The following is a 23,716-nucleotide window of genomic DNA, read 5'->3' on the forward strand; positions in this document are numbered from 1 at the left end:
AACGGCTGTTTCCCGCCAGGCTCAGCTGGGAATTTCGGCTTTGGAACGGCTTTTGATCCAGACGTCGAACTTTTCATGAGCCGAACCTAATGCATAAATTATTATAACGTATTTCAAATTAAAAAAAAATTTAAAAAAAGCTGACATTTCAATTGGTTTTGCTTCAAGTAAATTAAGTTCGGCGTCTGAATCAAAAGGCGGGATTTTCGTGATTTGGGCCGACCTTAATTTGAATTAAGTTCGGCACATGAATAGTTCGGCGTCTGAACTGGGCCTAAAAGTTTTCCTATTTATTGGACAGGGGTTTACATGTCTTTCCAACGAAGATCACTGTTTGTTATGAACGATTTTGTTCACCATCTCGATTGTGCAGCGGGAGTGAATACTAATTATATTGGTCCGATCAGAAGCTTCAATCGCATGGGACAATTCAGGGGCACCCAACGGAATATTTCGGTAAAATATCATGTTCGGATGAAGGTCTCCTAACAATTTCGAAAGTTTTTGCCTAACGATGCCCTAGACTTTTCGAGGTTTTTCGCAAAAAACATCATGTTGCCCTAGAATTTTCGGAAATGATGTGCTCACGTTCTATAACTCACGTAATTTTCAGATGGTGTTTTTGTCCGCTAAAATTTTCGTCCGTCGTAACTATTCTAAAAGCTGCTAAAATGTCCGGTGAGGAATTGAGGTATTATCTACCCTGCGAGCAGAGGCTATTCGATCTTCCTAGATAAGTCCCGACTTATCTAGGAAGATCGAAGGGCCTCTGCTCGCAAGGTAGGTATTATCAGTACTTTACATTATTTAGGTCTGACATAGCGTATAATTTTATCCCCTAACGTTTTTGGAGGTTTTACGCCTATAATATTCGGATGAGCATTTATATTCCCTAAGATTTTCGCCTAATTTTCGTAGTCACAGGTATAGCCAAAAACGTCCCTAAAATTTTCTAATCAAACTATGACCATTACGTGTCCTCGAACTTTTGGCAAGACCCATCAGGATAGCTAAAACTTTCAGATGAGACAAAAAAGCCCCCTCAAACTTTCGACACGACCAAAGTTCCCCTAACATATCCGAACAGATAAATATTTTTTAAGGGCAACTCCAAATTAACCAAACAGGCTTCTAAACCATACAGAGATCCATTTTAGGCACTTCTGACGTATTTAGGAAGATTTGGTCGTTGGGTTCCCCTGACAATTTCATGTTAAAATATGACGGCCAATTTCTTTTTCTCAGTTGGTGTAGCCCCAGGTGAAAATCGATCCGATTAAAAAAGATCTTTAGCACTGCCACAGATTTCTATAAAACCGGTCGATTTTCGATCGGTCACTCATTTTCTTTGTCAAATTGAACCGCAATCAGTTCGATTAATCACTACGTGTAAATTAGCCTGAAATGAAACTGACACACTCTTCAGTGTTGCATACATGCAGAAAAGCTTACCCTCTACCTGGAATTCGGGTGATGAACGAGCGTACAGATCAGATGATCTCGACGAAATGTTGGAATATTTGGGCTTTTTCGTGGGACAGTTGTAATCCGATTTTTGGAAAGAACTTGTTTCGATCGCTGCCATATCTTAAACCTGAGAGTGAAGGTCATCCATAATTAAATGTATATGTCCTGTTTGATCCCTTACGTGAGACTTGCCTCGAACAGTCGGTGATTACAAAACTATTGATAGATTGCTGCTTTCAAAAACAGGAATTCGATCAAAGCAACCGTCACTGAACCTAATTAATTTTTTAAAACACTTCTGCGCGGTTCCTCATGATCTCCATGCATGAAAACACAAAAAAATTTTCATTTCAGTTTCACTTCCGTCATAACAAAAAAAAAAGCAGAAAATATTTTTTCGGTTTCTTTAGCTCCTTTGTGTCTTGGAAATATTGCCAAAACTGATAATGGTTTGTTTTCCACTTAAGACAATCACTTAATATATTTCTCTTGCTGTTCCAGGAGATTTCCTGCACAAACTAGGGGATCCATTTTGGCAACAGAACGTAAAAATAAACACTATGAACCAACTTTTGTTGAGATTGGAAACACGAATAGACCATTTCCGAGTTGCTTTGAACCTCATTATAAAAGCGAGGCTAAGTGCAAGGTTTTTGTTATGAAAATAAGTTTTCATTCATATGCAAACAAAACTACTTTTCATATGAAAAGTTTTGCACTTAGCCTCCGGCTTTCATAGTGAGGTTCACAGCAACTTGGAAATGGCCTATTTTGACGACAGTTTTCAACATACCATTCTGATTAGTTGACCCTGCGGGGGCAGGTAAATCTTTTCATGCCTTTCAATAAAAGAAACAGAAAATATTTGTTTTCACTTTCTATAGAATTAATTTTTACGATTTTTAATGAAAGGAACAGAAACAATTTTTTTTTACGTTCTATGAAATTAATGGACATTGTACTGTAGATGTCTTGACGAATAACTGACTTGCGTAGGTTTTAATTTCAGCAAAATTTTGACTCAAAAACGTAAAAATTAGGAGTAAAAATCGAAACACGAACGTCGAAGAACGAAGGAAACACGAAAACTTCAAAGGCATCTCGTCACGCACTCTGACGGGTTGAAAGAACTGTTTCTATTACTCTACAAAAACATGGTAAAAATTTTCATGTTATTTTCAAATAAAGAACCAAAACATTATTTTCAGATTTCAGATTCAGATTCAGATTCAGAGTTTCTTTTGAATGAACGGCTGTGAAAACACTAGTAACAGTTTGTCATCCTTCCTGTTCTAGGCAAAAGTGGACTTTTGAGTTAATTTTGTAGTGGATTTCCTCGAATACGATCTACCTGAGTTTCGCCGGGAGCATGCGAATTAATCATTCATAAGGTGTCGAAATGCTATTCTATTGGATCTCCGTCGTTAGGCCAACCTATGTTTATACATGACATTTAAGTAGGCTAGCCTAACAGTAGATTATGCTCCCAAGAAGTAGCTGTCTGTAACAGAGAAAACCATGAGTGCTGAAAGAGGCTCGCTACGCTCACACAGATTTCACCGAGTATGGAGAGAACATTCGGCTTACCTATGTTTGATAACGAGACCAAGAGAACACAAACAACACCAATTGTTCGGCGTGTTTGTTCGAATTCCTTTGTTGCGCGCCCTTGGCCTCACTATCAAGCTGAATTTTAATACGCCCTAAGAAATTTAAAGTTTTGCGCTATTTTTAGCTGATACTTCAGTCTGAGATGTCATCATGAATACACCTACAATCTCTGACAAGTGGCGCTACATACATGAGGTTGTAAAAGGAGTTCAAAGGATAGAAAATAGGCTAGAAGATGACGTTATTGTGATGTGTGAGCTTCTGTATCAGCTAATTGAAGTATATGCAGACAGACTTGATGAGAAAACGAAACGAAAATTTGCAGACATCTACTGGAGCTTAAAACTGCATCTATTATTCCACCTTGGAGCAGACACTGCCAGAAATCTTCTCGAACTCAAAATGCTTGGTAGTTTGCTTAAACTAACGGATGAAGAATTAAATACACTTCCAAACGAGGAACGTGCCATCGATCCTGGAAGCAAATTATTGGAAATTGTAAGTATTAATTTAATTTCGAGAATGAAAAAAGATTCCTTTGAACCACGCTTAATTTTAATTATTCAACTACTTTCATGTACGTATACTATCCCAAGTTTAGTCTGTTATTGCGTATTCTGATTGGTTGAACTTAAGCCGTGTTTCTGTCCATGCTAGATACACGGTGAATTTTAATGGGCTGTTTCCCAAAGGAAACCAAAGCATCTTGTCCTTGTTTGTAGCGGCTCCGCCGAAAGCCCCATAGCTAAGAGATTTTGGTAAACCCATCAGTGCGAGATATTTTGGTTTGGTTATGACGTCACATGCGTCCGACCGACCGACCGTCCGTACGTACGCTTCCCCATGTAAGCCAATGTGAAATGAGACACTCAAACCTTATGCTGCAACCCGGGTTTTTTTCGGCGGGAAGTTGGATGGCCAACTTCTTTCAGATAATAAACGAGAATTTGGAAGAAAACTAACTATATATATATTTTTTCTATTTTGCCATTCAAAGGTTTCTTACATCAGTTAAAAGCAAAAGTTATCTAGTGGTAGGAAGATCTCAGCAAGTAACTCCTATTTTGAAATCTATTGAACTGCATCCTTTCCTTTTCTTATTTTTCAGGTCAGTGAAATCTCGGAAAGTAAAGAGCATCCAAGAGGAAGCGAAAGTCATGCCAATATTGTAAAAACCTCTATAAGGGACATTTATAAATTTCTTCCGAGCAGAAACATATTTAGACCTAAGGTTTTGGCAAAAGCTTCACATAACAATAATTGGTTTGTTGGATCTTCAATTTCAGTTAGTCATTTTTTAAGACCTCTCTGTTTGTACAACAGAATTTCTGGTTTTAAATATTGTCTTAAGAGAGCAATAGTATATTTTAATGGTGAGGAGCCTCTAACTGTCCCAGATAATCAGACGATGAATTGGTCATGTGAAGCATCTAACAAATGGGATTACTTCAACAGTAAAGATCCTTGTCAAAACTGCCAGACGATGTTCAGTAATTTAGAGGGCTTCATATCTGAAGGCATAAATTTGGCAAATGCGGGTAATCAAACATTCTTGGGTGCATGTGCAGAGTATTGCCCAGTAAACGAGCTTGTAGATGATGACCGAGCGTTGCCTGAATCTATTATTTTAAGGCTGAAAGCAAATCGGAGGCGATGTTCAAATCTCTTCGAAAAGTTTAGAGAAACTGCTAATGAATGCCACGCAGCTTATAGCTCTGTAGAGGATGCTTTCAGCAATGTAAGAGCAAATTTACATATTTTTGGTTTGAAACCAGAGTATAATAACTTCTTTTAATATTAACAATCAACCGAACTAAACATGTTTAGTTATATGTTCTTTCATGGCATTCAGTAAATGTCTTTGAATTGAATAAGTCTTACTAAAAAGTTGTTAGGAAGTTTAATTAGTCACATGACCGATTTTATTAGATAGCTTCGTGTCTGAAGGACAACCAGAAAATGAGAGGGACGTTGCAACCGATAGTCATCATATGAAATCTCGGAGGCCCGGTTCAGTTTTCTATTTGCGCAAAGAAACAGCCAACACTTGAATTTACCAAGAGTATACAAATTCCTGGTATCGCCTTATTTTTGGACTTCGAAAAAGCTTTTGATTCTGTCGAATGGGATTATATTCAAAAGTGCCTTTCTAGCTTCACCTTCAGTCCCTAACTACGTCAGTGAGTTGGAGTATTCGATAAAAACATTTCTAGTTGTGCGCTTAACACTAAACGGCCACGCCTCGAAACATTTTTTTCTTTCAACGAGGCCTGTATGCAAGGTGTAAAAAAGAAGGTGGTTTAAGCACGAACTGAAAGAAGTTTCTTATTTTTCGATAAAAAGTTGAAACTTACTTGGGTCAAACGCCTTTTTCCCGGAATTAACGCTCCTTGGAAGTATATTTCAACCTATTTCTTAGCCAATGTAGAGCTGATGCTCTATAATAGAGCTGTTTAATTGTAATTACGACAAGAAACTTCTTAATCTTAACAAACACATTCCGGCCTTCGTTCTATAAATCAGTCATGTGTTTGCTTTTGGTAAAAAATTAAGATGAGCACTCCTTCAGTTAGTTCTTTCCCCCCCCCCCCCCCCCCCCAAGATTTTATATTAAACAATTTTTCGCCAATTGAACCCACCATGTTTAGCCTTCAGTCATATTATAATACAAGGAAAGTATTTCCTCTTAGTTAATGCGCTAAATTTTCTTTGCTAAATGGCAGAATTTTGCACACCTTTGTTGATTGTATAAGATCGTTTTCTGTAAATGTCATGTATCTTGATTTATGTATATTTGTAAACTTTGCAGTTTTGTCTGTTGTAAACTTAATAATATTGTTATATATAGTATGAGTTGTATTAAGTAATATTACTGTCAACAATTTAATTAGCAATTTAATTTTTGATGTACGTAGTTACACGCATTAAAAACACCAGCAGGTCTGTAGGTTGCAAAACAATTATCCCACACTTGTGCGTCGATAAGTTTGGACCTAACAATGAACTGCTGCTGGACAGCTCAATGCACTTTATTCTCTCGGAGGCCGCTCGTGTCAGTTTAGTTGCACTGACATTAAGTATTAAATTATTACACCCTGCACGACGGCTCAACGCGCTGGACTTTCCTACAAGGGATTCAATGTGATTAAAGTTTATTTCAGTGTACAGTATAGTGCATAATGTGTATTTTATCAATTGTTTCATTGCTAAGCTATATCAGGGGACACTTCCGGTAGCTCCGACTGTGAGATTTACGGCGTCCGCTGTGTTGATGTGGCCAATATATTACAGCGAGACACTTTTCAATTTCCGCCCGTGAGAGATACAGCAGAATGAGTGTTAAGTGGTCGCTTACGGGAGGTTCAAAACAATTGAAAACATTAAACAATCATCTGTAAAAGGTTGCTTACGAGAGGTGGTCGCCTACGAGAGGTTCCATCTATAGTGATTTGACTTGAAAACTTTTTGTAGTTTGGAAAAGTGGTCGCTAATGAGAGGTGGTCGCTTACGAGAGGTGGTCGCAAAGGGAGGTTCGACTGTATTAGGTTCGGCTCATGAAAAGTTCGGCGTCTGAACCGGGCCTTAGACAATCATTTTCACCTAAAATAACTCAAACTGATCTGAAATAATTTAAAGGTGCGCACATACAGCCTAATTAAAAGAATTAAAGTTAATACCTTTCCTCCTTGATTGATAGAGCCACGGCTGAATTTTGTCAGTCCTTTATAGCAGGACGTAACACATCGATCGAAATCGATCATCGGAAACCTAATCGTTAAATCGATATTACTCGATTTTACTCGATAATAATCAATCGATTAAGCAACGAAAGTAATCGATCAAAATCGATAATCACAGGTGTTTGGGCATCAGAAATCGATTTTTATCGGTTTTGAGAAACTGTCCAAGGATACCGCGAGAAACAACCGCTCATAATTTACCCAGGAAGGCAATTTGATCGAAACAATAGTGTTAAGAGTTAAACCTAGGCATCTAGAATGTATTCACAAAAAATAAACACTGGCTTCCACTCTGTGACTCAGTGTTAGCAGCTTTTTAACCATCGCTTCACAACTTACAACGGCAACTCTCAAGCGTTGAACTCTAGCAAACCTTAGCAAGCGTATTTCGTCAGTAGTCGGCCATCATTCTCGGTAAAGACCAATGCTGTTTATAGTTTATAACCAAACCCTGCTTGTTCGTGATTTTTTATTACGACGACAGAAAGGAACGTTTGTTGAATTTGCTATGGCACTTACTGTTTTTATTACAAGTCGTTGGAGTTTACTTAGACATACTTAGGCCCAGTTCAGACGCCGAACTTTTCATGAGCCGAACTTAATTCAACTTAAGGTCGGCCCCAATCACGAAAATCCCGCCTTTTGATTCAGACGCCGAACTTAATTTACTTGAAGCAAAACTAATCGAAATGTCAGCGTTTTTTTATTATTATTATTATTATTATTATTATTCTTTTAGTTGAAATACGTTATAATAATTTATGCATTAGGTTCGGCTCATGAAAAGTTCGGCGTCTGAATCAAAGCCGTTCCAAAGTCGAAATTCCCGGCTGAGCCAAGCAGGAAAAACGGATGAGCCGTTCCAACTTGAAACAGCCGTTCTCAACTGATTCAGACGCCGAACTTTTCATGTACATAATTCAAGGTATTAGGTTAGGCTCATGAAAAGTTCGGCGTCTGAACCGGGCCTAATGTACCAACGAGCGCTTTGCTTAGTGATGTTAGCATCCATGTATCAGTATTGCCTAGCGCGGGTTCTTGCTGGGTTCATTCATATATGGATGGAAGTTCTTTCTGCCTTGTTGTACGCCAAAGTCAAAAAGAGGCAATTGCTGATAACTCTCTTATTGAACTAACGAGATAACTCTGAACACAATCTTACTTCAGCTGACTAAATAGGCCGTTGTTCGTCGTCTGTTGCCAGTCAAAATGTGAGACTGTTTTCAAAAGGTTCAATGCCGTTTTCAATTGATGCGTTCTCTTCGCCACGATAAGTTTCAGTAAGTTTTCAGTTTTATATGAAGTTACTGTTGTTTTGTGATGAAATCGATGGTCAATCTGTTGTAATTAAAGTTAAATTTTAAGTTGAATCACTGCTTCGCTTGGGCACCGATAAGCATGCTTACCAGTTTAGCAGTAGCCAATGCTCACGCAGGTTCACGTCTTACACCGTTTCACAGCGTGAAAAAGGTTCGGGAGATACAAATAAAGCAGATAAACGATTGTCCAAACAAAGTATAGCTCATGTTTGATACAACTTATAACGTCTTGGGAGTCTATCTTATCTCCCCATTTACACTTAGCGAGTGAAAACCAGTAGCTTTCCGTCTCCGATATTATCGAACAAAATCGATACTAATCGAACCTTGATTAATGAAATCGATCAATATCGATGATCACAAATAATCTGGCAATTGATTTTTATCGATTTCCGGTGTTAATCGATTAATTTATATCGATTAATATCGATTTGAATCGATTTTGATTGAGTATCGGAATTATCGATGTGTTAGGTCTTGTTTATAGATACGGTCAATCCTGATTTACTTCTGTTGCAATATTTACGATCGACCAAAAAAATTTCCTCCAGCCCAGTATGTATGCTTGTTCTCGCAATACATCGAGGCAGATATCACGGAAGAAAAATTCGATCGCTCCCAAAAGCGAACAGTTCTGCCAAAAAAGTTTCCTTGCGCTCGCGAAATCGGAACCTGGGTTCTAGGAAAGGGATTAACCATGACTACAGCATAGGGACTATGACTAGAGTATGCCTATGAGAAATTAAAATAACCTATGATTATGCAAATGACCTTTTTAACGTCAAATAAAAGAACCTCTTTGATTGGTGTGACAAGTGTCCAATCACAGACAATCTACCATTTTGCAAACAGACTTGGCGAGTATTCCCATGACGCTTAGCGTAAAAATTACTTCATGCATCAAATTTTTTTAGACTTGGGGAACGATCGAAGAAGAAGCGATTTCGTGAAAGTATCTCAGGACGTCTCAGCTGAGTGTTATCATGACTGCTACATGTAATGGTACGATGTTGAAAAGAAATTTCAGTTTGGCTGATGAACATCCTGGGAAGCATCAAGACTTGAACAAAAAGCCGCAAGTTAAGGTTGTAAAATCCATTACGGAAAATGGAGAAGGTAAAAGTCCCATTGGGAAATCAAAATGTCCGTCACTCTCACAGGTAAGCTTAAATACTTGTGTGCTACCACTGTTCATAGGGGAGAATTTAAATTATTTTCCCTTGTTATCAGATGTTTCCAAGGTATTGTGTGATTTACGCTCTTTACCAGAAGAATCCAACCATAGTCGGTTGTTGTTCGGTTGGTCTAATGATTTTGCCGACCAAATAACATGTAAAAGTTAAGCTTAAGCTTATGTCTGTTTTTATACAGGGTGTTTAATGTGAATATAATTTTCGTTTGGTTTCACGTAGTGATTTACAACGAAAGTTGGGTTTCATCTTTAGGCGTTAGAGTGTGAGTATCGCATTGCGCTATTTTGCGAAAGGTTATTTTCGTGCTATCTCATAACAACAAGCTGATAGCAGCTTAAACTCGGGCCATATTTGACTAAATGCTGCGTAAGCTCACTATCAAAGCGACAACAACAACTTTATTTCACATTTCCTTCTAATTTTTAAAAATTTTTAAACTGTTATACATTACAGACTTAACGCATAGAACATACAATTGTACTTCACTCTGAATATATAATGAATATAATAATGAACAAAGAAATAAGGTACATCCTTATACACCAAAGTTCAGCTTCTTTGGTTACGAGCACTATCCCCCGATCAAATTTTTTCCTGCGTTGGCCCCCAAACCCCTTTCCTTTAAACATATTGATTTTCCTATACTCGAATATAAATCCAGACATTTATCTGTAGCAAGAAGCAAGGTTTCGAAAGATAAATAACATTTCATTGCATTTCAGACATGTGCTTACAATATAACACAGTCACGGAGTAAAGATTATACTCAACTCGTACCTTGTTCCGTCGCTTGTATACTGCAGCTGACTATGGAAACTGATTATGAAAACTCATACCGTATTTATTTGTCTATAAGCCAAGCCATTTTTTCATAAAACTTTACCAAAATCTCAAAAATGTGAGCCAGAGAAGGATCCTTGGCTTATAGCCGAGTGTTTTTCCAAACAAAAGTTTTCCGAAACAACAAATTCATAGGAAACATAGATTTATTCCTCTGTAAGCCGAGATATTGCATGCAGAAATAAATGACAAAAAAAGTTGAATTTGGTCATTGATTTTTATTTCAAAAGGACGTAAAAGCAGCAATTTAGGGATATTCTTGATGAAGAGAACAAGGCTTTTAAATTTTAAAGACATGTTTCGGCAACTCCTGTGCCATCGTCAGTTTACGGATGGAATTGCAATGATGATCAATATATAGCGGAAAATTAGAATATCAATGGTAATATATATATATTTAGCCAAGCCTAAAAGCAGAGCTCCACAATTCCTTTTTAATAGCATTTATATACATGCTACTCCGCTTATTGTATGAACGTAATAACGTTACAAATTCTTCATCCTGTCTTGAGTTATATATATCTTAAGTGCAAATAAAGCAAACTTTTTACGCGTCCGCGGAAAATGTTTTGAACCATAAGCTGTTCTTGTTGATCGTGCGAGATCACATTGCTGAATTCCGATGACGTTCAAGAGCATAAAACACTTGTGGGTGAAAAAATTACGCTCTCTCTCAAATATTTCTCCTGTGGAGACTATTAATGCATTTGTGTAAAGTTTGAAATACGTACAATGAAGAAAATTTGGCTACCACGTAATGTTTCCTCGTGTGCAATTTGGCCGCTCGGATAAAAATAAAATATTTGTTTCAAAATTTATTACTTTGTAAATATTCCTCGTACAGAAATATTTATAGTCTCATAATAAACGTTACAAGAAAAGAAATAAAGGAAAAATAATGTTTGGTTATGATTCGAAATGTTTGAACGTTAACTTTAAAATTAGGGCGGACTGTTTACAAGTATGCGCTGCGAATGACGAGCACAAAATGTTCAAAACAATTAATGACTCTAGGAATATTTCTCCTAAAGAAATAATTCTAGTCTCTAACTAAAATTTAAGAAAAGAATACAGGAAAAATAATGTTTGGTTCTGGCCAGTTATTTCAGTGAACGCGTGTTTACAAAACTTATGCGGTGTGAATTGCGGCCCAAGTCCAGCACAAAATGTTCAAAACAATTCATAACTCTGTGAATATTTCTCTTACAGAAATACTTCTAGTCTCTAAGTAAACGTTAACAAAAGGAGAATACAGAAAAAAATAATGTTTGGTTGTGGCCCGAAATATTTCAGTGAGCGCTTTAATTTGAAATTAGGGCGTGTTTACAAAACTTATGCGCTGCGAATGGCGAATGATTTAGAGAAGCCCAACACAAAAAGTTTAAAACAATTCATAACTCTGTAAATATTTCTCCTACAGAAATATTTCTAGTCTCTAAGTAAACGTTAACAAACGGAGAATACAGGGAAAAAAATAGTGTTTGGTTGTGGTCAAGGGGGAAGGGGGTTTGCACGCTTCCCATCGTGCATTGCGGGCAAACTATATTATCAACGCGAGGCCACCCGCGATCACCTCATTTGACAGTGGACGCCGTGAGGCTCGCAAGTCCGCGATCCGCCGGCGAATATTTTATAGTGCAAAAACAGCCAACATCCCAAAGAATCTTCTTTTATTTGTCTGCCAGCAGTGTTCCTGTTATATTTAATGTGTTTTATCACCAAAGTATGCTCATTTGCGTTCATTTCAGTTTGTTCGAGAATGGAATACTCTGAATATAGTCTCGGCTTATAGCCGAGTATTTTCAATTTACGGTTTAAAAACCTTCCCGATTAAAACAGACAGAAGTTTAGGGTCTCGGCTTATAGCCGAGGTCGGCTTATAGACGAATAAATACGGTAAGTTGTTTTCACTTACAGTACTGCCTGCATCCATATGTACATCGGCGATTGGTTTCACGAGGTGGACTTGAGGGCAGTGCACGCGTTTTGCCCTTGCATCCACCTCGAGAGAAACGAACAAAGCGCGCGATGAAACCGAGATGAAACCTAGGAATCACGCGTTTTTCAATGGCCGCGTCTTTGTGCTCTAATTGCCTTTGTTTTCTCTTTGTTGTGTTTTAATTGTTAGTTATCAGGTTGCATTTACCCAAGAGATTTTCACGGAAACCACAGCCACCTCTCGCGATCTCATTGATGCATCGCTCACGGCTACTGTCACTCGAGATCAAAGTGTACATCAATAGGAAGAACTTTGAAGTTAAACTTCGACTTCTATAACTTATTGTTTATCGCTCAGTAAATCTGCTATAAAGATATCTGTGCAGGACTCGAAATTTTTCAAACAAATTGATCAAAAATGGTGAATGAAGCGTTGTCAGTGTTGTAACGCTTCGATAATTTCGACCTCGTATTAACTACAAAACTTCGCCGACAGTATTTAATACAAGGATGTTGGCTACACACGTCATCTGATATTTCCTCTGCATACTCACTTATGTCCAGAAATGCAGGCAATGGCGAATTTGGCAATTTTGACGAAATCTTGCCACAGTCATATCCATGCATATTACATGTAAAACCATAGAATAATATACAATTATCCACCAGTTCATTCCTCAAGACCTGTCTCATCCTGTGTTACTTCTTTCTTTCTAGGAAGAGTTAAAGACAATTTATGGGCAAAGCAAGGACTGGAATGAATTTGACTCTCTGGTAGGTGTACAGACTAAAACGCAAATGTACCCATCTACTCTTGAATCATGAAACCTTGATTAACCATAATTATTTATTTGGACGTACAATGTGCAGTTCCAGAAAAAATCCATACCCACCCCATGGAAGGTCATCGGAAATTCCTAGGGGGACGGCGGTCTTTAAAGTCAAAATTTTAGAAGCAAAGTATGAAGCTAAACTGGAATTTCCTAGGGGGACGGGGGGGGGGGGGTGCAAAGCAAAAACCTTCTGTGGGGGGAGTATGGATATTTTCTGGAACTGCACAATTTAGCCTCTGTGACCTCTGTTGAAGGGACGTCTCTATTAGGATGTACCTCTATCTTTGCCAGGTGTCCTTCAGGAAAATATTTGTATGCACGCCACTTTTGAGGAAACTTTGCCAACCGATATATCAAGGGACAGCTCAATAAATGTAGTTTTTATTTTTAGCAATTTTTTCACGTTATGAAATATCAGGAGCCCTTAAATTCCCAAACAACTGAGGCCTGTTCAATTGAATTTATCAGGTATTGAATGCTGTAGCAAGAGCGAAATAGATGCATTATTATTCACAAGACATCAGTAAACAAAACAGTGTCCAGCCTTTTCAATAATTTCATTGGTTGTTGAGATATTTGAGTTCAAAGTTGGAATAGCAAAGATTTATCCAGAAGTGTTCCACGAGTGGTCGTAAAAATTGTGATTTTCTGGTACGTGACCGACCACCAAAGATGATTAAGATTTTGTACTCTAATCACAAGTGATAACAGCCTTTTAAAGGATGGCTCTTTGCTGTATTCTAATCAATGAATGGCAATTACAGTTAAAGAAAAGAGGCTTTTTGTATAGGTGGTTAATCATTAACTAATTGAGCAAAATCTACCAGATATTTGTCTACAATAATGCAAGAGAGAGCTGTCTGGCGTGTCCACCACAGGGTGAGAATAGAAAAAAAGTTTGGTTTTTTTCAAAGCTGCAACAAGTGCTTAATTTCACCCCGTCGTCAAATTTTATTTAAATTTCATTGTACCCAAATTTTATTTCAATTTCATAGTACCCAAAATTTTCAATTGCAGAATCATGAGAACTCTCTCTACCCTTCCCCTGGCTATGTTTCCATGTTGTTTTTTGATTTGAGTGATAACCTTGAGTCCGGAAAAAGTAAAGAATGGTTTGGAAATAAGTAAAGTACTGTGCAAGAGTAGTGAGAGGGAAATCCATCAAAAGTCGTCCATTATTCTCACAAATTTTCAAAGAAATTTCCAAGGATATTTCACGATCTTTCTTTGAAAATTAGAAGAACTTTCTAAGAAAATTTGCACGGTCAAACGAAAAGTTGCAAAGGCTAACAAAACTTTGATGAAACCAAGATTCAAGCCAGTGAAATATCGAGGAATTTTTGCAGAAGCGAAAGGAAACATCATGGAAATTTTGTGACATAAGATAAACATACATGTATACTGTATGACATGTGTCAGCCAAACACTATGCTGTGACAATAATTTAATGCCTGTATAATTTGAAACGGTCCTATTCTCCCAGAGGAGATAAGGAACTAAGTCAAGTAAGTCATAATTTGTTTTCAATGTAGAGCAAAACTCTGTTTTGCTCTGCAGCAGAAAAGATTTTTGTGAGATACGCGTACATGTAGATAAGAGTTTGCAAAGGCTCAAAACATTATTTAATATGAGAAAAGATTGTGACTTTCAAATCGGCCATCTTTGTGACTCAAATACTGCACGGAAAAGACAAAAACTCTGGGCTGAGAGTTAGTGTCTTTCATAGCGAGTGTAGGTTACGAAACGTTCCGCGTTTATTTCTTTGTTAAATTTCCCAAATTGCCGTCCGCGGGGACTGGGCGAGAATTGATCTGCGTCATTGTCAAGAGTATGGACTGGCCCATGTGCTCGCGCTCAGAAGTCAACAAAGATTATTCTCAGATTTTGTATTTGTTTATCAGATTTTCTTTTCACTTTTCTCGCGAGCTTGCAAATCTTGTAAGTATTTACTCTTCGCCTTTGTGCTTTCATTTCGTTTCGCTTTACTGTATTTACAATCGTTTTGTTTTTCCAGTTGAACCAGATCTCTGTAACCATGAATCTTGGAGTCGAATCTTTTAATTACAAATCTATAAGTCATCTAATAAAGTTAAGAGTTGTTCAAATGTACAGCGAGGGTCCGTAATAGCGGGAATTTATTTCGATCAAACATCTGTAATTTATTTTGCTGGGGATTTAGCTGCTGTCCACATTATTGGGGTGTCCATAATAACGAGGTGTCCGAAAGGCGAGAGTTGGCTGTAATTTATCGTTAATGCCAAACAATTAAGGGTTCAAGATCAGGATGCACATAAACATCAACAGGAAACTGGGCTCTAAATGTGGTAGGTGTCAATATAAGGGATACAAACAAAATGTACTAAAACACTGTTCTTTCCACCACATGCGACAACACAACACAATACATACAGGCAATCAACTGTTCATTGTCTTTTTACAACCTGCAATGGCAAATTTATCCAGTGGACTTTATTCCTGTTCTGGGTAAAATTTTCCCGTATTGGAGGTTGTGAAACGTGTTAGTAAGATGTGAAATCCCCCTGGATAAACCCAGAATAAAACAAACAAGTAAGTTATGATAGGGTGCCCGGACTTCTCTCTACTTGCAAATGTGCGGTTGCCATGCTTATGCATTCATCGATTATTGTTGAGAATGAGATGAAAATGAATTGGTCTTTAAAAATTCTAGTCTAACCAGCCAAGACATCGAAATGCCCACATTTTGCCAACAAGGCCATAACTTTGAGCGTGTCATAACAATAAAATTGAAGTATTTCAATGACCCCAACCCTCCCCAAACACTATAATATTCTAGTAACAACAACAACAAGCTTTATTTGCATGACTATAACAAATACAGTATTGCAAAAGCTATTCATAGCTAATTATTGATTCGTTAACTAATTCTTAAGATAACTTAAAATAAAATAAAATAAAATAAAATAAAGTAAAGTAACTGAAGTCTTTGCTTATTTTAAACTTTTCATACAGTGGAAGTAATCATTCTGGAGAGAAGTTTATCTCTCAATTCGAAGCACGAGGAAACAAATGAAATTAATTGAGTGTTTATAAAATAGCCTGTTGAGTTCATTATATGCGATAGTAAAGTTTCTTTTACTAATAGTCGTGTAAATGGAAGGCTAGGTTCTATTTTAGAAAAGAACATATCTCTTAAAGAAGAGTAACTTGGGCAATCTAATAAAAAATGAATTTCGTCGTCAATGGTTTTACGGTTGCAAACATTACACACCCTTTCATTACGGGGTATGTTGTCGTATCTTCCTGTTTCAATCAAAAGCTTGTGGCTGCTTATTCTTAGTTTCACTAATGCTTTCCTAGAAGCATTTTTCCTTGTGAGATCTAGGTAAGCAGAGGGGCCAAAAGTTTTTTTGATTGTGTAACAAAAGCTGAGTTTTTGTGAGTGTTGAAGGGTTTGGTGCCAATAAGAGATATATTTCTTTTTCATAAGATCTATATATTGTTCGATGTTATTTTCATTCAATGTGCAATAATTAAAGTTGGGGAAATTATAGTATTCACTCATCTTCATGAGACTGGAGTAAAAGCTAGTTTGACCGCTATAATGAAGGCCAACAGATATTCTTAGGGATTGTTTTGCTATAGAATTTTCATCCTTTCCTTGGAGGTAGTGTACGTAATTAAGTATCTTTTTATTTATGTCAACGATTAGAGGAAATCTGCCAAGTTCAGCTCTACATGCAACGTTGGATGACTTATTATGTACTTCTAAATAGCGTTTACAGAAATGTAAATGTGTTTTTTCAATTCTGGAGCCTTCCCACGACTTAAAATCTGATTTAACAAAGGCACCCCACACTTCACTATTGTAGGTTAGAATTGGCTGAATCATTGTGTCAAAAATTTTACATGCAAGTGAAGGTTTCAGTGTACTAAAATCAGTGTGTCGTCTTAGACTTAAGAAAGCATGAAGAGCTTTTTGTCGAAGATGTTCAAGCGAAAGTGTGAAATTTCCGGAAGACGAAATGCGAGTTCCTAAGTAAGTGTAGTCTTGTACTATATCTATTAATTCATCGCCTATGTGAAAGGTATAATCGCATTTTTTTGTGCTTTTTCGAAAAATCATTATCTTGGTTTTCTTAGGGTTTATATTTAGCATCCATGAGTTGCAAAATGATGATAAACTGTTAAGGCAATTTTGTAATCCCAATTTTGATCGTGACAATATAATTAAGTCATCTGCATAAAATAATGAGCTGAGTTTGGTGCCATTTGGTAGTATAAACGGGTCAGACAAAATATTGTTGCACGAAAAGGCTAAATCATTAACATATAGATTAAAGAGCAGAGGACTTAAAATGCAGCCTTGACGCACACCTCTACTGTATTGAAAAGATCGCGTTTGACTATTTCCAATTCTAACAGAACACGTAGAATTTGAGTATAGACTTTTGATAATTTTATCAGGCGCGTAGGAGGGGGGGGGGGGGGGTTCGAGGGGTTCGAACGAACCCCCTTTGAAGATCAATAATGGCGGAAGAAAAACTTTTAAATAAAGTTCCTGTGGTTGAAATACATCAACCAAAGAAAAATAGAGATATAAACTCGTTCTTTAGGCCTTATGTCTTATCCTCAGTAAAAATAAAAATTGTCAAGAACCCTTGGAGATTCAAAATTTTAATGACGTTTCATTTTTGCGGTAAAACCGCATCCGCCCGAAAAAGCCATAGAAAGTACCCTCTCCCCAACTCTTTTCCTCCGTATTCCAGAGGTGGAAAATTATGGTTCAGGACGGACGAATCGTTGCTGATTTGTGTGCTTCGTCACTAAAAGCATGTGATCCCGACGACTTCCCCAACCTGTACATGTCCCTGAAAATTGCTGCCACCCTTCCAGTCACCACTTGTGAATGTGAACGTTCCATAAGCACAATGAGGAGGTTGAACAACTACATGAGGTGTACCGTGGGAGAGAGTAGGCTATCCGCCCTGGCTCTCATGCATATCAAATATGATTTGAGAATAATGCCTGTCGATCTTGACGAGATAGTAAATTTGTTCTTAGGCCTACACCCGAGAATGATGTAGTTTACCAGCTTGGTGTGTGACTATCAGCAGATCGAATAGCTATCAGAACTTGACAGGGCGCGGAATGTACATTGAGCTTTCTTGTTTAAGTTGTAACAATTATGCCTTCGAAATGATGTATATAGCTTAAAAAGCTGCTGTAAAACAAAGTTGTGATTTGCCTAAATTGGGTCTCAAAATGCAGGAGATGAGATTTCTGGGAACCTAGACCCCCCAAGTAAGAGCGCCTCCGGCGCTCAGCAAGATTTGGGGATCAACGAACACCCCTGTCGAAACCTTAGCTACGCGCCTGTTTATAAAAGCTTCCTCCGACATTGATTTGTAACAACTTGTACATAAGTCCATCGTGCCAGACAGAATCAAACGCTTTTCTTAAGTCCACAAAACATGCGTATACTTTTGTTTGGTGAGATTTGACATATTTATCTACTAGTGTTCGTAGTGTAAAGACATGGTCTGCTGTTCGATTTTTTGCTAAAAAACCAATTTGAGATTTATGAAGAATGTTATGCGACTGAACGTGTTCGAGGAGTCTTTGATTGAGAATTGAGCAAAATAATTTACCAAGACAACTAGAAATACAGATTCCACGATAATTTGAGGGATCAGTTTTAGATCCAGTTTTAAAAATGGGTGTAATAAGACCATCGCACCAATTTTGAGGCATTGTACCTGAGCTAAAGGCCTTGTTAAATAGCTGTAAATAGACTGGCATTAACTCGTTGAAGCTAGATTTGATCATTTCATTTTTGATTCTATCTGAATACGGAGATTTATTGTTTTTTAGCTTTTTTGCCGCTTTTCGTATTTCAAGTTCAGATATAAGGTAGTCCAAGGAGTTGGGATGAGTCGCATTTTCTAGTCTATGTAACGCACTGCGAGTCGCTTCTTGGTGTGAATTAAGGGGTTCGTTAGAGTGTAGCGATTCGAAGTGTGACATCCAACTTTCTTCCGATATCGGGGGGTTATAACGTTCCTGAACAGAATCGTCCATCGATTTTAAACAATTCCAAAAGCTTCGGCCGTTCGAGTTATCTACTGTTTTTTCAAGTTCCGAAATCTTAGCATGATAGTTTTCTTTCCTCTTCTCTTTCAGGAGGCTTTTGTACTGGTTGAAGACGGTGTGATACTTTTCCCTAAGCGTGATATTAAGGGGGTCTCTATGCTTTAGATTAGCAAGTTTACGAACTCGTGTCGTTTAAGACGACAATCTTTATCAAACCATTTTTTGTTAGCAGGCAGTCTAACATGTCGTATTTTAATGACCATAATTTTTAAACAGCGTTTTGCAGTTGTTAAAATAATATTTGGGGTTATTTGAGTTGGGGGTGGGGGCGGGGGAGGGAACTGGAACGGGATTTTATTTTGGCTATATTTTTCATATGGAAAAAATCTACAGCATTATACATGTAAGGGCAAGCACATGGAGATAGAAATAACTGCAAGCGAGAAGAGATGAAACTGTTCTCCTATATTGGTTCCGGTTTATGAAAGTGTCAATAGAAACAGGCTTTCGTTGTAACATCCTTATTATTTGAGAAAGTGATGGGGGAAGAGTGGGGGACGCTTAATTGCTATTTTGGATGAAAGGGGTGGGCGCTTATTTGGTGGGGGAGGGGAGGAAAGAGGTCGCAGTTGGTACGGTGTATACGTCCTCAAGTGAGAGAACACTTTGCAAAAAGAGAACTTGGTTCCCTGTCACGATTGTAAAATGAACTACGTTAGTGGGCGCGTGCTAATTTCTAATCCCGATTTCTGTGTTCACTGGGAACAGGAAAGCCTTGAATCGACCATTGATGAAAGATAGTCTTCTGAAAGATTGGTCGATATGAAATTTTGATTTTAGATTGATTATTACTCGGGCTTCCAAAGGAAAGCCCGAGGTTTAAAATGGGCACGAGTTTCATTCTCCAGTCGCAAATCGCCCTCTGACGTCTTCTGCGCGTGCGCAAGGTTTAAAAAGGTCAGCGGAGCACATGAGCTGTTTACAGAGCTCGAGGGCCGAGCTCGAGTGTTTCCACGATTGACCAAGTGAAGCGAAGCCATCTGTCTTCGGTGGAATCTCAGGGATTGCAAGCTTGAATATACGCTAAATCCATGGTAGACCCACACTAAACATGACGAGTGTCTATTCATTTTATTGAGTTTATCTTACTTTGTTTTTATCATGATCTCTACAATTATTGTAATCGCATATGTAGTAGCAGGTAGTAGGCAAGCGCTTGATGTTGTATGTAGATGGCTATGCAGAGACCGCTGTTATTTCGACATTTCATAATTGTGATATCTTAGACAAAGCTATTTAGTTAACCGGAAATCTATACAACGATTCAATTGTGACAACAAAGGTGAGAAAAGACATGAGATCTCGTTATGCGAAGTATGTTTATTGTAATTATTCTCATGTGAGGATATGTAAACAGCGCAAAGAAGAAGCAAAAAGCTTAGGGACATTGTCTATGATTATCTTCGTTCAAATACACCCAAATCCCCTAGATTGCATGTTCAAAACAAGAAGCTGTTTCCAGCTTATACTCGGGCCATATTTGACTGTGTGGTGCGTAAAGCCTACAATCTTTTAACAGTGATAACCTCCAGCATCGCCAATTCCCCCCCAAATAAATAGCCTGCGAGGAAGCTCTCTTGCGGGTGGATCCTCTTCCCCCCTCCCGCCCCCCACCCACAAGAGAGCTTCCTCGCAGGCTACCAAATAGATAGATACAGAGATATAGTGAGGCAATAAGTAACCACCAGATAGAATTGAATTTCTTGCAGTCAGAATGAAATACAGGGGAAAACGACATTTTTCATACGAATGCTTTTTATAATCCCCGGGCTTTAATCCTTACGTTTTCACCTTTCGTTTAGAGACAGAAACCATTTGTACGGTCCTAATATGTATGTGACGCCGGGTCAATGACGGATCGTAATTTTCGGTATGATCTAGACCCGGGGGGTACTCCCTTATGGGACCTTAACGGGGACGTGCAGCCCGATAGGGTATGGTTTTCATGGTATTTTGTCTTGAACTGGGTATCTATTTCATCACTTTCTGTCTTAAACAGGGTATCCCTACATGATCTAATGGCTTAAACAGGTTGTGATTGCCAATGCATTAAAATACAGTAAGAAACTAGTGTATGCTTATTTCATTCTATTCTTAAACAGGGTGTGATTTTGGGTTAAATGTCTTAGAAAGGGCCTAAAAATTTTGAATTCTGTCTTAAACGGGATAGGGAAATCGGAGAATTGTGTCTTAAACAGGGTCAGGGTTTGAATGCCCGGGCCGCACCTCCCTACCCAAGCATCTGTTGAGTACCCCCCCCCCCCCCCCCGATCTAGAGTAACGTTACGCATCACGCGCACGTTTATATCCTTGAACGTTTTTCAATGTTTCGCTGTTTATTTTTTTAAATGAAATTCAGGGGAAAGCATTTTTTATTCACCTTTCATTTGAAGACAGACACCGTTTCTACATTGGTTGTTTTTCCATAGTAAACGTGAGACATCTTTATCTATCTTGGCCCGCGAGGTCATAGACTGATTTAGTTGCCAAATTTTCGGTTAAACAAAACTAACCTTGACTCAGGTTAGCCTAAAAAACACTCCGGTTAGCCTAAAGAGCACTCCAGTTAGCCTAAATAATACATAGGTTAGCTTAAATAGCTCCCCGGTTAGCTTAACGGTTAGCAGTTTAGGTTGGGGTTGTTCATGCCTCGCATGCCTCGCATGTTTTGTTCATGCCTCGCACGTCTGGCTCGCATATTGTAAACACTCCTCACGGTCCGAAAACAAAGAACGCGACCGAGAATTTAAAGAATTTGATAACACGACAGAAAACGAAACTCGTACCAGCCGAGTACAAAAAACGAGACCGAGAACAATAACTCGTGGCCCAAAGTCTTATCTCTCGGCCCATCGCGACCCCAAAAAGAAAAAAGAATTTGATAATGCTACCGAAACCTTAACTCGGTCCGCCTTACGGCCCGAGTAAAAAGGCACAACAACATCGAAAGAAAACCGTTTGTTTAACAGTTTTATTGTCTGTGTTGTTAGGCAAATGGGGACGCTAACGTGACATACACCAAGTTCATTTCCATAAGAGAAGCCCGACTACACGCAGTTATGCGTCTAGTTTCGAGAATGGAAAGTAGAAGCACCACGTTCTTGATGGATCAAGGATCACATACTGTAGAGCGCAGAAAACAGCTCTACAGGAAAGTACTGCTTAGTAGCTTTTAGTGGAATGGATGATAAAGACTGTTTCATGGTATGTTGTGATTGTTGACAGTGCTGATGTATTTCTTTTATCAGAAATTAGAGGAAAGTGAAGAAGATGAGGAAGGTGAAGAAGGTAAAATCACTGATGAACAACTCAAGGAATCAAATGAGTGGCAGTTGATGATGAGCGGCATTGATAAAATTTTTGCGAGCTGATTGTTGCAGTTATCTGAGGCTTAATGAAACAATACTCACTCGATTTAATCAATAGAAATATAGTTTTTATAACACAATACTCTGTAAACTGCAAAATTAGGCCGTCGGATTGTACAAATAATAATAATAATAATAATTATTATTATTATTATTATTATTATTATTATTATTATTATTACTATTATCATTATTATTATAACTGTGGTTGGATAGGAAAGTAGAATCAGCCCAGCTCACATGGTAAGCCAGGAATTCAGGTGAATACATTTGAGGGCCATTATCATTATCATTATTATTATTATTATTATTATTATTATTATTATTATTATTATTATTATTATTATTACTAGTAGTAATCAAAGATTATAGTGCGTCGCCTTAGGCACCTAGCTGGGTTGCATAAATCATGTTAAGATTACAGGAACCTGTAAGTATAGTTGCAAAACAATAGGTTATTGTCTGAAAACAATTGTTCACATCTGTGTTATCTTAGAAACGTTTTATGCAACCAGTCCCAGGTGTTTACAGGGCATCCTACCAAGGGTGCAGCGGAGGTTCTGTAGTTCCAGTTACTTCTTTGTTTTCCCAGTGCAGGTTATTACTCATGCAGGTGTGTTTTAATCTTTTTTTCAACCCTTTTCAAATCAGACCTTGGTGTTCACAATTTCAGAACATCTTCAAATTGAATGTGATGAGCTAAATCGAATGTAAAAAAAGTTACCGTGACTGTAAATATTAGTCAGAATGCTGGAAATGTCAGGTTTGAAGTACTCTATTCTCAAGAGAACAAAAGGTAAATTAAATGTGAGCTTTATTGTTCTGAGTGTCATATGACAGTTTTACCAAGTCAATTTCCAACAGGTTTTCCAGAATCTCGACATCTATTGTAATTGACGGGGTTGATTTATTAAAGACCTCATTTAATACAGAGCCTCATCTTGTTGTCTGGTTTGTCTGGTTGATCAGGCTTTGATATACGAAATATTAAGAAAAGCAAAGGCCTTAACCTACGAAATATTTAAGAAAGAAAAGGATCTTACCTTGTCTTGTACTTTTCGAAGCGACACCATGAGGAACGGTACGAAACGCACGCGGGACGTCAAGATGCTATTGTGACGTTGCAAGATGGAACCGACATACTACCTCTTTTATGGTGGAGGGTGAATAAAAAAGTTCCTCGGTGATGCATGACACTTCAGTGTGGAGAAAACTACACTGAAAAAGGGTTATATACCCGAAACGTCTGTGTTTTTTTTTTTCAAAACCATTTTT

At 37.9% G+C, this 23,716-nt stretch overlaps 3 protein-coding genes across 5 annotated transcripts in view; 2 read left to right on the forward strand and 1 right to left on the reverse strand.

Annotated features, from left to right (window-relative positions):
• Positions 1-23,716, reverse strand: part of LOC146451563 (uncharacterized) — a 31,048-nt gene that overhangs the window by 4,522 nt on the left and 2,810 nt on the right. For 2 of the 3 annotated variants that reach the window (XM_085099095.1, XM_085099096.1), the window contains exon 1: positions 1,460-1,646. The exons of the other annotated variant lie outside the window; for it this stretch is intronic. In XM_085099095.1, the coding sequence (XP_084955221.1) occupies positions 1,460-1,585 (126 nt within the window). In that variant the 5' untranslated portion in view covers positions 1,586-1,646. Of the gene's footprint in view, positions 1-1,459; positions 1,647-23,716 lie in introns of those variants that run through there. 3 annotated transcript variants of the gene reach the window in all.
• Positions 2,809-6,615, forward strand: LOC146451564 (uncharacterized). Its single transcript, XM_085099075.1, has 2 exons — positions 2,809-3,576; positions 4,187-6,615. The coding sequence occupies exons 1-2, from the start codon at positions 3,229-3,231 to the stop codon at positions 4,871-4,873; spliced, it is 1,035 nt and encodes a 344-aa protein (XP_084955201.1). The 5' UTR covers positions 2,809-3,228; the 3' UTR covers positions 4,874-6,615.
• On the forward strand, positions 9,065-23,372 carry LOC146451565 (uncharacterized). Its single transcript, XM_085099101.1, has 3 exons — positions 9,065-9,297; positions 12,826-12,882; positions 22,322-23,372. The coding sequence occupies exons 1-3, from the start codon at positions 9,121-9,123 to the stop codon at positions 22,442-22,444; spliced, it is 357 nt and encodes a 118-aa protein (XP_084955227.1). The 5' UTR covers positions 9,065-9,120; the 3' UTR covers positions 22,445-23,372.

Source organism: Pavona decussata, unplaced genomic scaffold, assembly GCF_977016875.1.
Source record: "Pavona decussata unplaced genomic scaffold, jaPavDecu1.1 SCAFFOLD_386, whole genome shotgun sequence".
Classification (NCBI taxonomy): domain Eukaryota; kingdom Metazoa; phylum Cnidaria; class Anthozoa; order Scleractinia; family Agariciidae; genus Pavona; species Pavona decussata.

Excerpts from the sequence above, each read along its gene's own strand:
- LOC146451564 (XM_085099075.1), top strand. The coding sequence starts at position 3,229 with ATGAATACACCTACAATCTCTGACAAGTGGCGCTACATACATGAGGTT. Across the intron at positions 3,577-4,186 it reads GAAGCAAATTATTGGAAATT|GTCAGTGAAATCTCGGAAAG; the intron begins GTAAGTATTAAT and ends CTTATTTTTCAG.
- LOC146451565 (XM_085099101.1), top strand. The coding sequence starts at position 9,121 with ATGACTGCTACATGTAATGGTACGATGTTGAAAAGAAATTTCAGTTTG. Across the intron at positions 9,298-12,825 it reads AATGTCCGTCACTCTCACAG|GAAGAGTTAAAGACAATTTA; the intron begins GTAAGCTTAAAT and ends CTTTCTTTCTAG. Across the intron at positions 12,883-22,321 it reads GGAATGAATTTGACTCTCTG|AAATTAGAGGAAAGTGAAGA; the intron begins GTAGGTGTACAG and ends TTCTTTTATCAG.